Consider the following 14,050-nt stretch of genomic DNA (forward strand, 5'->3'; position numbering starts at 1 on the left):
ATTTATTTAAGTCTTTGTCAATTTCTTTTAGCAGTGTTTTGTAGTTTTCTGAATGCAGGTCCTTATGTCCTTGGTTAAGTTTATTCCTAAATATTTGATTGTTTTTTATCATTATTTGAAATGGAATTTTTTTTCTGATTCCCTCCTCAGATTGCACATCAGTAGAATATAGAAACACTATTGATTTTGCTTATTAATCTTATATTCCACCACTTTGTTGAACTTGTTTATTAATTCTAGTAGCTTTGTTGTGGATTTTTCAGGATTTTCTAGTATAAACTACTTTTTAACGTAGCATTGGCTCAACATATTTCTGTTATTTTGTTCTTCATATTTATAATTTTCAGTGGTTGCTTTGCAGTTTATCAAAGTATTGTGCTAAATTTTCTTGACCATTCATGAACGGAAAAGAATAGAAACAGAAATTTGGAAACAACCCAAATGATGAATATGTTTGTGCCTAAGTTCTTGCCCTCATGGAGTTCATGTTCTGTTGTTTTTTTTTCCCCCTTAGGATAAATTCTCAGTAATGCCAGTATGAGTTGAAAAAGCCTGAATGTTTTTATGACTTTAGAGCTATATTACTAGTAATTTCTTTCTAAAAGAATTTTTACTATTTACACAGCCACCATCTCATATTCCAAATGATATATATCATTAAAGTTAATTGAGATATATTTTAGAAATCTTTAGCCCTTCACTTTCTCTAGTTGTGCTTCTTTCATCCTACCAATAATATTACATATTTAATGTTCCAGAACAGTAATTTTGTGCAGACCTGTTCAAGGTTCCCGTCTTTTTTATTGCATCAACTTTTAAAAAAAAAATATCGAAGTCTATCACTCACATATAAACATACGTAAACAATAAGTGTATAATAATAGTTGTGAACTTACAAAAGAAACATGCATAGCATCATACAGGACTCTCATAACTCACCCTACCAGCACTACCTTGCATTGTCATTAAACATTTTAAACTAATGATTGAAGAGCATTGTCAAAATACTACTACTAACCAAAGTATTTTTCCCAACCCACACTATTATTATTATTATCTTTATATCATTTATATATGAACACACATAAACAATAAGTGAATAGTAAAAGTTGTGAACTTAAAAAGCAAGCATCTATAACATTATACAGGGATCCCATACATCAACCCTCCACAAACACCTTGTATTGTCATGGGACGTTTGTTACAGATTATGAAAGAATGTTGTCAAAATCTTCCTACTAATTATAGTACTTATCTTACATTTGGTGTATTTTTCCCCAACCCACCCTATTATATTTTTTAAGACGGAAGTTGCAAACTTATAAAACAATAATGCACATGTGTAGAATTCCCAAACAACATCCATCTATCAGCACACCACACTGTGGTGGAACATTTGTTACAAATAAGATAATATCATCTGATTGGTTACCACATCCATAGTGTATATTTGGCACACATTCTTCATACTGTCCCATTTTCAACACAGTACATCTTTGGCATGGATGCAAGCATATTACATTATTACTGCTAACCTAACTCCATAGGTCACTCCAGTTATATTTTTCCCATGCTTCTCCACATTCCCACCACCCTGCAGTAGTAATGTACATTTGCTCTAGCTCACAATGCCACTCTTGCATATGTACCATCAACCACAGTTCTCATCCACCTCTTGGTTTACTGTGCTATTCAGTTCCTAGATTATTCTCTAGCATCTGTCAGTTGGCATTTACATCCCTAGACTACCATTTTCAGCCACATCTTCATTTATAAACTAGCTGTTTTACTCACTATGTGTTACAATCCACTTAATACATTTCCATGCTTTTACATTAAAGCTAATTAAAACTTCTACATATATTAAACACCAGTAGTCCATCTCAGTCCTCTATCTCCTTTAAGAATCCACCACCTACCACCAGGTCTTGAAGATATTTTTCTACAATTTCTTCTAGAAGCTTTTTGGTTCTTGCTTTTATTTTTAAGTTTTTGATCCATTTTGAGTTAATTTTTGGATAAGGTATGAGATAGGGGTCCTCCCTTCCTTCTTTTGGCTACGGATGTTCAGTTCTTTCAGCACCATTTGTTAAATGGACTGTTCTGCCTGAGCTATGTGGGTTTGACAGGCTAGTCAAAAATCACTTGACCATACATGTGAGAGTCTGTTTCTGAACCATCAATTTGGTTCCATTGCCCTATGTTTTTGTCTTTATGCCAGTACCATGCTGTTTTTATCACTATAGCTAGGTAACATGATTTGTCAGGATTATATTGAATCTGAGTAGAATTGATGTCTTCATGATTGATATTTAGTCTTCCAATCCATTATCATGGAATGTTCGTCTAGTTATTTAGGACTTTTTAAATTTCTTTTAACATTGAGTTGCAGATTTCTGAATACAAGTGCTTTACATCATTGGTTAAATTTAATCCTATTTGAGTTTTATCTGTCATATTTTACTTTCCCCACTCTTTTGACACTTTTGGTTACTTTTATTGATATAATCTTCAGTTCTAGACTCTCTTCCAGGCCTCTCTCTCCTGTCTTTTCTTTTCAGGCTCTAGCACACCCTTTAGCATCTCTTGAAAATCTGGTCCCTTGCTTAGAAATTCTCTCAGTTTCTGTTTATCTGTGAATGTTCTAATCTCACTCTCATTTTTGGAAGACAGTCTTGCTGGATATAAGATTCTTGGCTGGAAGTTTTTCTCTTGTAGTATCTTTTTTTTTTTTTTTTAAAGATTTATTTATTTATTTAATTTCCCCCCCTCCCCTGGTTGTCTGTTCTTGGTGTCTATTTGCTGCATCTTGTTTCTTTGTCTGCTTTTGTTTCTTTGTCCGCTTCTGTTGTCGTCAGCGGCACGGGAAGTGTGGGTGGCGCCATTCCTGGGCAGGCTGCTCCCTCCTTCGTGCTGGGCGGCTCTCCTTATGGGTGCACTCCTTGCGCGTGGGACTCCCCCACGCGGGGGACACCCTTGCTTGGCACGGCACTCCTTGCGCGCATCAGCACTGCGCCTGGCCAGCTCCACACGGGTCAAGGAGGCCCGGGGTTTGAACCGCGGACCTCCCATATGGTAGACGGATGCCCTAACCACTGGGCCAAAGTCCGTTTCCCTCTTGTAGTATCTTAAATACACTGTCTTCTTGCCTCCATGGTTTCTGGTAAGAAGTCAGCACTTAATCTTATTGGGTATCCCTTATGTGTTATGCATTGCTTTTCTCTTGCTGTTCTCAGAATTCCTTCTTTGTCTTTGGCATTTGACATTCTGATTTGTATGTGTTTCGGAGTTGGTCTTTTTGTATTTTTTTGGCTGGAAGTACATTGTGCTTCTTGGACATGGGTATCTATGTCCTTCAATAGGTTTGGGAAATTTTCTTAAATATTCCTTCTGCCCCTTTTCCCTTCTCTCCTCCTTCTGGGACACCCATGACATGTTTGCACATATTTGCTGTCTTTAAGTTCCCTGAGACCTTGTTCAATTTTTTTTCCATTCTTTTCTTTATTCTTTGATATGTTCACTTTCAGAGGCCATTTCTTCAAGCTCACCAGTCCTTTCTTCTGCCTCCTTAAATCTGCTATTATATGATTCCAATGTTTTGTTTTTAATTTCATTTACTGTGCCTTTCATTCCCATAAGATCTGTTGTTTTCCTACGAATGCTTTCAAATTCTTCTTTGTGCTCATCCAGTGTTGTCTTTATAGCTTTAATCTCTTTAGTCATCTCATTGAATTTATTAAGGAGATTTGTTTGAATATCTATGATTAGTTGTCTCAAGTCCTTTATGTCATCTGGTGGCTCATCTTATTCTTTAACTGGGCCATATCTTCTTGTTTCTTGGTATGGATTGTAATATTTTGTTGGTGTCTTGGCATCTGGCTTACTAGAGTATTTATTCTGGGTGCAGTTTCTCTCTTCATTTTAGGACTTCCTGCCCTTTCTCCCTTGCTTGTTTGCAGTAGGAGCCAAGGATGTAGTTGGTGCTATACACTGTGGAGGCTCAAGCTGCCCTCATTGCCCCAGGGACCGATGAAGCTTCTCCCACCTTTCTCCTTTGCCAGGGGTAGGACAGTCACATCTGTGTAGAATATTCCAAGTCCTGCATGCCTAGACTTCAGTTGCCCAGAGAGACTGATGAGGCTTCATGCCCGTTTCTCCCTGCCTGGGGATGGAGCTGCAGGTGTGGGCAGCAGTCTATGCAGTGTGGATCCAAGATGACCACGGTTGTCCCTGTAGACTTCTGAGTATTCAGTCTGTGCCAGCCAGATGTACCTGCAGTTACCTCGATAGGCTGGTGCAGGGCTTGCCAACCTCCTCCCTGCCAGAGGTGGAGCTGAAGCCTAGTCTAGGACTGCAGGCCGATGTGCGTGAAAGAAACCAGTTCCAACGTCACTGTGATTTTTGGTCCTGGCTTCCCCTCAGGCTGAGGGTGGGGTCAAAATGGCAGCTGCTGGCCTTTTTCCCACTTGGACAGATTCACACCCAAGCTGTTCCTTAGCCAGCCGAGTCTACTAATCAGTAGCTGAAATCAGTGGCCAACTGTCTCCTCCTCCCTTGTTTTTGGGAAATGGAACTTCCAGTTCCAGCCACAGAATAGCTCCTGGGTGGCTTGCACTGCTAAGAGTAGGACAATCACCGGCCTCCGCTGCTTGGCCAGTAATTTCCCAGAGGGGCTGGCACAGGTTCCCCCATCTTCCTTCCTCCCAGAGGTGGGGCTGGGCCTTAGGTTAGACCTGCAATCTGACCTGGATGGAATGAAGCTGGTCCCTACCAGCACTGTGATTTTCAGTCAGCTCTGCTTCCCCTCATGCTGGGTACAGAGTTAAGATGGTGGCCACCGGCCTCTTTCTGACTTGGACATGCTCAAACTTTAGCTCTTCTCTAGATTATACTTTAGTCCACTGAATTTACTCATCAGTAGCTGAAGTGGTGCCCAACTGTCTTTTCTCCCCCGTTTTTTTGGGAATTGGAGCTTTCAATTCCAGCCACAGAACAGCGCCCAAGGTGGCTTTGTTCCTCCAGTGGAGGATGGGCACTGACCTCCGTGGTGTGGAGTGCTCTCCATATGAATCTTCTCTTGAGACGGGCAATCTCCTCTTTCCATTCCTTCAAGGATGTGGCAGGATGCTCTTCTGTTCTCCTGGAGTCCCCAGACAGGTTCTTTAGCTAGCTCCAGATAACTGGGTGATTACTAACTACCCTGTAGCAGGAGCTGTCTCTAGGAGCTCCTTACTCTGCTGCCATCTTGCTGGTTGTCCCCCTTCCCCTCTTTTTTGATATATTCATTGTTTATGCGTATCTGAATCTCATATCTCAAAAGTTTGAGAGCAAAGTGCAGCATGTTTGGAAATACAATTAGTCAATAACTATTTTCTGTGACTTGTTTGCCTAAGTAAGATAACAAGGAAGCAGACAGAGTTTGATGAGAAGGAGCTAACCCAAGCCTTGATGATTTAACTGCAGAATTAGAAAGGATACTTTTTAAAATTGATACAGTAATTCCTTGCTTTACACTCCAATTTCTATTATTGCTATACTCAACAACTGGACAATGAGCAGTAAAATGTCAGAGGAAATGTCTTTATTCTGATGTGCTCAGGGTTCTGCTTTTCTCCAACTTGTGAGATCTTAACCCCGTTTTTATTTTATTTTTTAAAGCGTATTTTTAAAAATTTCTCTCTCTGCCCTTCCCCACCCCCCGCCAGTTGTCTGCTCTGTGTGTCCATTTGCTGTTTAACCCCATTTTTAATAAGATATATTGTGATGAATGCTGTAGGGAGTTCATTTTAAAAGGTTGTTATAGTTGAAAAGATGATATAACAACTATGTTAAGTGCAAAAAAATTTCCCATAGTTCCAGCCACTTCAGATATTTTCATTTTTTACATATTGTGCCTTTCTAATGGGCAAAAACATTTTGCATACTTGTAATCACAATGGAAAATGTTTTAAAATTTTAAGTGCAAAAAAACCCAAAACCAGACAATCCATAGTCTTTGTTTTTTGCATCTAACATAAATAAGAACTTTCCATGTTTCCTTATAGTCTACATAAATATTTTTAAGAGGTGTATAGTCCATTTGCTTGATGTACTTCAGTGTGTTTGAAAGTTTCCCTAGTAATAGGTATTTGGATAAACATTCTTTTTCAAATTCTCTGTTAGACGAAAAAGTTTTACAGCTTTGAATGCTTAAAAATCTAACAAAAGGAATTTATTTAGATCCCTTAAACAAAAATCTGTGTTATATTTGCAAAGCAATATAATGGTATTAACCCAGCTTTTGGTGATTTTGACTTTCATCTCTCACGTTATAGCTTTAATAAAGTTGAACTCGATGTTGCTATCTGATCTAATTTTAAAATCATCTGTTGCTGAGGTTCTTAATGATACTGGCCTTAAAATATATGCCCTATTGTTTATAGGAGATGAAGACTACAAGTCAAAGCAGTAGCAGGGGTAAAACTAGCTCTTGGCTTAAATTTTCTCTTCTTTACTCCATGAAACAGACTTGTAAGAGTTGCACATATCCGAAGTTTAGCTTCTTTTCAACAGAGATAGGGTAGGTGAGTGAAAAAGCCTGTGTTTTATCCATTAAAAGTTTAAAGTTGCAGATAGGTGTAGTGATTCATCTACTAGGATGGACGTAGCTACATTGTTCATAAGAGTAAAAAATTCAAAGTAATCTGAAAGTAGAATAGAGTTTAAACTGTTTGATTCTGATGATGGATTACTAGTTCACATTTATAAATGAGGCCATTGTATAGTATTTATTTTAATATCAGTTTTATTGATGTTTAATTTATATACTGTCAAATGCACACATTTTAAGTGTAGAATTTGAGTTTTATCCAATTAAGATATGGAGTACTTCCAAAACTTCAGAAAGCTTCCTTGTGCCTTTTTGTATTCAGTACTCACCACTTCCTCCTTCCTCTCTAGACAACCAACTGATATGATTTCTACCTCAATAGAATAGTTCTGTCAAATAAACGAAATCAAAATTTTTTTTTTGAGATTCATCTATGGTGTGTGGATATCAGTAATTTGTTCTTTTTTTATTGCTGAGTAATATTTCTGTTGTATGAATATGCTGCGGTTTCTTCACCTGTTGATCGACTTTTGGGCTATTTTTACTTTTGGACTTTTATGAATTAAGCTATAGTAAAAATTTGACATTTGTTTGTGGGGACATGTTTTCATTTCTCTTGGTTAAATATTTAGGAGTGGAATTGCTAGTTTATATAGTAAATGTATGTTTAATGTTAAAAGAAACTGCCAAATTGATTTTGTTATCAAACAAAATCCTATAGTGATACATGAAAATTCTAGTTGCTGCACAGCCTCATCAACACTTGGTTTTGTTAGTCTTTTTTTTTTTTTTTAAGCCATTCTTGTAGGCATGCAGCCATTGAGTTTTAATGTACAAACTGAAAAGTGTATCACTCTGCATGCAGTTATAGGAATGCTTTTTCTGTTTTTTATAGACTGCCTCTGAGGACCAATTACCCTTTAATTACTTTTTTGCATGGCACAGGGCATAGAAGATAATATTCTGTTTACCGTGTAGAATGGTTCCTTGCTATGGTAAATAGAGTGTTTGGCATTGTTACATTTCCATCCATACCTCGTGTTCATTGTATACAGCTTCCTTCATAAGCAGTGTACAAATCCTGACTATTAAGAGCTTTTACTCTTGCTTCTGAGAGTTTTTATATTAGCTTTGCAATTTCCCAAGCTGTCTAACTGGTCCAGTCATATTTAAAGACTCCTATTAGCTAAGTAAAGACCTCTCTTGTGGGACCAAATGTTGTTTTAATATAAAAATGAGACAAATTTTATTAAAATTATCAAGTATATCTGTACAACACTGAAGACATAAAGTAAATTGGGTATCATCTAATTGCCTGAGGAAACAAGCTTTTGGTCTATTTGTTGGTTGTTGAAATATATTTCTAGTCTTCCCCCACCCCCCATTGTTTTATTATGAAAAATTTCAAACATATGGAGAAGTTGAAAAAATTATGTAGTGACTACCCATACACCTACCATCTGGACTTTATATTAAACATTAAGCTGTATTTGCTTAATCACATATCTGTTAGAGTTGTGTGTGTGTGTGTATGTTTGTGTGTGTGTGTGTTTTAAGCTACTGGCTTTCATTTGTGGAGGAAGCCTATATGGGTAGATAGTACTGGGTACTAGGCACTTTTGTGTGGTCTAGACCTAGAGGCTCTCTGATGTGATGGCCTTTTGAAGGTGGCCATCTTAATGAACCCTATCATCACAGTTGTTGAGAGGTCAGACATTTATTTTGAAATGAGTTCTAACCAGCTTATTGTACAAAGACAGAAGTAAGATAAGGGAAACTGGTGGTAGAAAAGTTTTGCATTGTTAGGAGACCAAAATACTACCAACTTGCTTGTATAGCTGGTACAAATACTATAACATGGTAACTGCCATTTTTTGACTAGTTACCGTGTTCTAGATTCTGTGCTAAGTGCTTTTTCTCATTTCAGTTGTCACTACAACTCCATTAGCAGTAGGTATTATTAGCCCCAATTATGGATGAGGAAATTGAGGCTTACTGAGATTTCCTAAGGTTTCATATCTGTTAAATGACACAGTTGGTATTCAAACCCAAGTCTAACTCCAAAACCCATGCTTTGACCCAGAAGTCTGTCAAAAGTTCCCCTCATTGCAGGATATATATTTTGTGTTCATTTTGTCCAAAGTATTGGGCCACACCTGATTTGGGCCTGGTGAAGTAGCATTCTTGTGAAAAAGAGGTTATTATATAAACATTTTTATGATTGGAAAACCTCTTACTTCTTGAGGGAGGAGGATACTTTTTAATCAGACATCCTGTTTTTTTTGTTGTTTTTGAGTTAGTGGGGCCAGGGATTGACCCCAGGATCTCGTATTTGGGAAGCCAGCACTCAAGCCCTGAGCCACATTGGCTCCCCTGAGTTGTTTTTTTTATATCTTTGCTTGTTTGATTTTTTTGTTTTTAGGCGGCACTAGGAACTGAACCAGGGACCTTTTGTGTGAGAAGCAGGCATTTAACCACTTGAGCCACATCTGCCCCCCCGGAGTTTTGTTTTGTTTTGTTTTTGCTTGTCTTTTTCTTTTGCTTGTTGTTTGTCTGGTGTTTTTTTTTTTATTTTTTTTTATTTTTGCCTGTTGTTTGCTTGTTGCTTGTTTGTTTTTCTTTAGGAGACACTGGGAACTGAACCCAGGACCGCCCATGTGGAAAGTGGGTCCTCAACTGCTTGAGCCACATCCACTCAATGACCTCATTTTGTTCTCTGAAGAATGTAGGAATTTCCAGTTTTGTATTAAATTGTGGAATGTATACCGATCCTTCTATAGTTGAACGAAGTAAATATTAGCAAGTGTGTTTAGAATGTGATTCTGGTAGTTCTTTCTTGTCATTTTTAAAGAGGCTTTTGGCATGATAGCCAATTTGAAACTTGAACTTACTAATAAAGAAGTAAAACCCAAGCAAGCAAGTTTAAAGAATCACCAACTGTCTCGATGCTTGGCTATTCTTAGAGTAAGCCACACTTGTTTCTCTGATGATTTTCATGGCTTTGTTCTGTGAGTGATTTCAGGAACTGTGTACCCTGACTTGAAAAATGAATTGGGCAGAGATGTGCATTTAAAGCATTAGTGGTTGACCTTTTTGGAGATTACATATTCCTTTTTGAAGGTGACAAAATTTGTGGGCTCTCTCCCCAGAAGAAAGTGCATTTATGCACATATGTATAATTTTACACACAAATTATGTGGTGTTTCCTGCCTCCTAAGTCTGTCTTCAGAGTACCAAGATTAAAAATCCTTCTTTTAAAGGAAAAAATTAGGGAGCTGAAAAGATTTGAGCATCAGTTCTTAAACTTTTTCACTTACACATCTCATAAAATAAATTGCACTAACAAATCTCTTGTTTTAGTATCTGTATGTTTTGTTCAATCTTTAAAGTGTTAGTTTCCTCAGTTTGTTAAAAAGAATTAACATAGATATTTGTGAATAAGCTAATTGTCTGATGATTTGTAACTTTTGTTTTTCAATTTTATTTCTTCTATAATCAAAAGATTTTTTCAGCACTACTACTAAGGCCAAAGAATGATGAAATCCTTTGTCAATCCCTAACTTTAGGTTCCCATTTCTACTTTCACATAATCTCTTCATAGTACATGGTATTTCTTTCCTATTTATACCTTTTAACGTGCGTATTCAGGCAAGTTACATGTTTTATTGCATTAATCTTTTTAGTAACCCTCTTAGGGAGTTATTGTCCCATTTTACAGATGAAAGCAAGGCTAAGAAAGGTTAACTAACTTGATCAAGATCAATTCTGCTACTAAAAGGCAGAGTCAGGATTTGAACCCAGTTAGATCTGGCTCCAAAGCCCATTTTCTTTCCATTTTCCCATTCATCTGTGTGGGAAGAGTTGACCCTGTTTTTCTGATCACTAGTTTGACCTGATCATATTTTATAAAAGTCCAAATTTCCATTAGTAGAAGGGGCTCTTTGTTTTCTTCTACAGTTAGCCTATTGCAATTACTGAATATTTTTTGTGTAAGTTAGACTACAGGGTGTGAAATGTCAGTAGAGCTAAATTTACTGGGAGATTGTTAAACCCAAAATAAGGAAAGAAACTAACTGGGTGATATCATGCCTCTTTGTTTATATGAATGGATGTTTCAGATACCAGTCTCTAACAGACACAATTCCAGTGCCTGAAAAGTTTATGGAAGGCTTGTTACTAAACTTAGCATCATTTTCAGGAAGGAAAACTCTAATGGTTTAGAATAGGACTGAAGAAGAGTTTTAACTTTAAAGGATATATCAGCTTTAACTATCAAATTCATTAGAGGCCAGGTGTGTATTTTCTAACTCTCTTGGAATAGCAATGGGAGGGAACCTCTAGACCAGCTGCCCAGTGGCTTTTGGCTGAGACAGCAGGCTGGGTTAACATTCTGGGAAAGTAGTTGGGTTTGCTGAGTTTTGTGAGACTCAGCATATTTCTTGACAAAATTATTGTTCATACAAACCTTGTGCTTTTCCTAGTTTCAGCCTTTTTTATACACAGTGAAACAGGAAGGAAAATGAGTACATTGATTTACTGTATGTTAGAGGTTTGCAATAATTAACAAGCTGTAGCTCATTTTCCCCTGATAGGCACTGGGATAAGGCAAACCCCTTCCCCAGTGTCTGAGGGCATGGCACTTTCCCACAGGTTAAACAAAGAAACCACACAGAGACAGGAATAAAGGGAGATAGAGATCTTCGCATATCAGAGGGAGATGGAGATCTTCACTACCTCTACCTGCATATCCGAGGCAGACAGAAACCTTCACTATTTACATATCAGAAGGAAATAAAAGAAACCCTTTAAATCCCTACTGATGAGAAGAAACATCTGCTCCTGCTGGCATTCCAAGAAACCAAAAACTCCCTAACCCATTATCGAGGAAAATTTTCACCTCTAGGGCTTCCTCTTGGCCCCTGCACTTCACCTGGACCCTCAATCCCCCTCCCACTATCATTTTCCCGCCTAGGAAAGTTCTATATAATTCTAATACCCCTTCTTCCAGGGGTGGGCTGAAATCTCTCTTCAGACCCCCACCATGGTGGTAGGGGGACTGAAGTCTGTTCTTCAGACCCTCTCCATTGGGAGAGCTTCTCAATAAATTCTTTTTCTGCCTGTGGTCAGTCAGTCTCCATGTCCCAGTGAACACTGTTTTTCTCCAACACTGTATAACCAGAGATCTGTATTTTCTAGTCTGAATTGGTTATATAGTGCTGTAAGTGAGATAGCACAAAGCAGAAAAAAATAGATAAAATCCTGAGAGAGATGACTTGAAGTGATTGAGAGTACAAAGGAAGTTGAATCAGATAATATTTTAGAAAGGTAATCTTGATTTTTAGTTCCCAAGGCAATTAAACTTGGTATAAAGGAAAATTAAAGTTAACTAATTTGGGAATTGGGGGAGGAAATTGGGTATAAACATAAAGAAATTATCTTGAGTCATACTTTTTGAGTCTTTATTTACAAATTAAGGGAATTCATTTTATGAAAAGTTTCTTTTAACAGAATTCCTGTGAAGTTTAAAAAAGGATAGTACAGTTCAAATGGCAGAACTGTCAAAAACCACTTTGTATTGTATACATACTTAGGATGAGGAAATTAGGCTGTTTAGCTTAAAAAAAACTTTGTTTCCTCCTCAGCTTTACCCTCTCTTTCCCAAGTGCTTTCGTGAAGCTGTGTGTGGGATTCTAGTACTGAGGAAGGGTAGGTCCTTTCACTTGCTTCCATCCCTTCCCCCTCTTCTCCCATAAGTTCACAAACACTTTTTCACATTAAAACACAATTTTTCTGGAACCAAATTTATCTTTTGATTTTATGGTTCATGTGGTTGACACTGGAATGGGGGCAGGAGGGTGGAGACATAAGGTATTTAGACCCTTCTGGTTTATGGGATTGTTTTTTTCCCTTTTTCCCCTTAGGAACGGCGTGAATGTTGAGGGGGCGACACACAAGCAGGTGGTGGACCTGATCCGAGCAGGCGAGAAGGAATTGATCTTGACAGTCTTATCCGTACCTCCTCATGAGGTGGATAACCTAGATCCCAGTGACGACTCGTTGGGACAATCATTTTATGATTACACAGAAAAGCAAGCAGTGCCCATATCGGTCCCCACATACAAACATGTGGAACAGAATGGTGAGAAGTTTGTGGTGAGTGTCAGCCCAACTCAATCCTCAAACACCTAGCTTTTGTTTACCCTAATTTTATCATATACAATATATATTAGAGCAATAGTATAAGAGACTGCAACTTAGGTCAGTTTGTCTACCAGGAAGATGGGTTCATTCATAAATAAAAAGACCCTGACCTAATTTATTGGGCGGGGTGGAGAGTGAACTACAGTAATAAAGAGTCCTATTTCTGCTTAAGCATAATTCCATTTTATTTCTAGAACAGTTATAAGTTTGTACTCTGGTATGTTGTAAACATGTGAATTTTGTTAGTTTAGTTTTTTTGGGAGGGGTGAGGGATTGACCTATCTCTGCTAACAGTAATCTCTCACTGATTATGTTATAGAGCTCTAGAATTAGATTAATTAAAGGAGGTGGGGTCTTTCAAAACATTCTGGTAATGCTGAGCTCCATCCATTTCAGAAACTGCACATCACCTGCATTCCTCTCTACATCATGTTCTTTTTCTTTTTGTTTGGAGCTATGTCTGTGAATGATTAAATTAACTATGGTCTTTCCCAAGGTGCTAATTCTACTCTGAATGCAATTTACATGAGCTATTTTACACATTCCCAATCTGTTACTATTGTAGATATGCAGGAAAGCCCATCTTGAGTTCTGCCAGCCTCTTTACTGAATACCTATGTTTTTTAAAAAATGTTATTGCCACAGGGAAACCAATCTATTTAATTTTTCTTTTGGTTGCAATATGCTTTATTTGCCTTTGATTATTTTAAGAGCATTGATTTAATGAGAAATGTTTATTTTTCTTTGTAGAAAATGCAGTGGTTTCTGTTAGATGTTGGCAAATAAACTACATATGTTTAAAGATAATCTGCTGACTGCAGTTTCTGAAACTGGGATTTGTCCTCTGTAAAGGAATAGCCACTAGACATTTATGGCAAATTCTTTTTAAGGGGGAAGATGAGAAAAGCAAAAGTTGCAGAAGGATCAAATAATGTTTACATCTGTAATTTAGCTGGAGATATAGCACATAGATTTTATATCAGTATGGTCTTTGTATTTTCAGAACCATATATACAACACAGAGTTTTCTACTTCAAAAGATCTGTACTTTGAATCATAGGGCATTTAAGAAGTTGAAATCAGAGTTGTGTTCTAAAAGAACAGGTTGAATGATGAGGTTTTTTTGGGAATTACCTAAGTCCTTAGGAAACTGACTAGGCTTGAGGAAAGTCTTAATTATCTTTTTTGAAAAAAATCAACTTTATTGAGCATAATTTACCTACGTTAACTTTCATCTATTTTAAATGTCCAATTTTATGA

At 37.4% G+C, this 14,050-nt stretch overlaps 1 protein-coding gene across 1 annotated transcript in view; it reads left to right on the forward strand.

The window, feature by feature from the left end:
• The window catches only part of SNX27 (sorting nexin 27), a 110,598-nt gene that overhangs the window by 21,790 nt on the left and 74,758 nt on the right, over positions 1-14,050 (forward strand). Inside the window, exon 2 of the mRNA XM_058309642.1 lies at positions 12,511-12,742. Coding sequence (XP_058165625.1) covers positions 12,511-12,742 — 232 coding nt within the window. The remainder of the gene's footprint in view (positions 1-12,510; positions 12,743-14,050) is intronic.

The sequence above is a fragment of the Dasypus novemcinctus genome, chromosome 13, assembly GCF_030445035.2.
Source record: "Dasypus novemcinctus isolate mDasNov1 chromosome 13, mDasNov1.1.hap2, whole genome shotgun sequence".
NCBI lineage: Eukaryota > Metazoa > Chordata > Mammalia > Cingulata > Dasypodidae > Dasypus > Dasypus novemcinctus.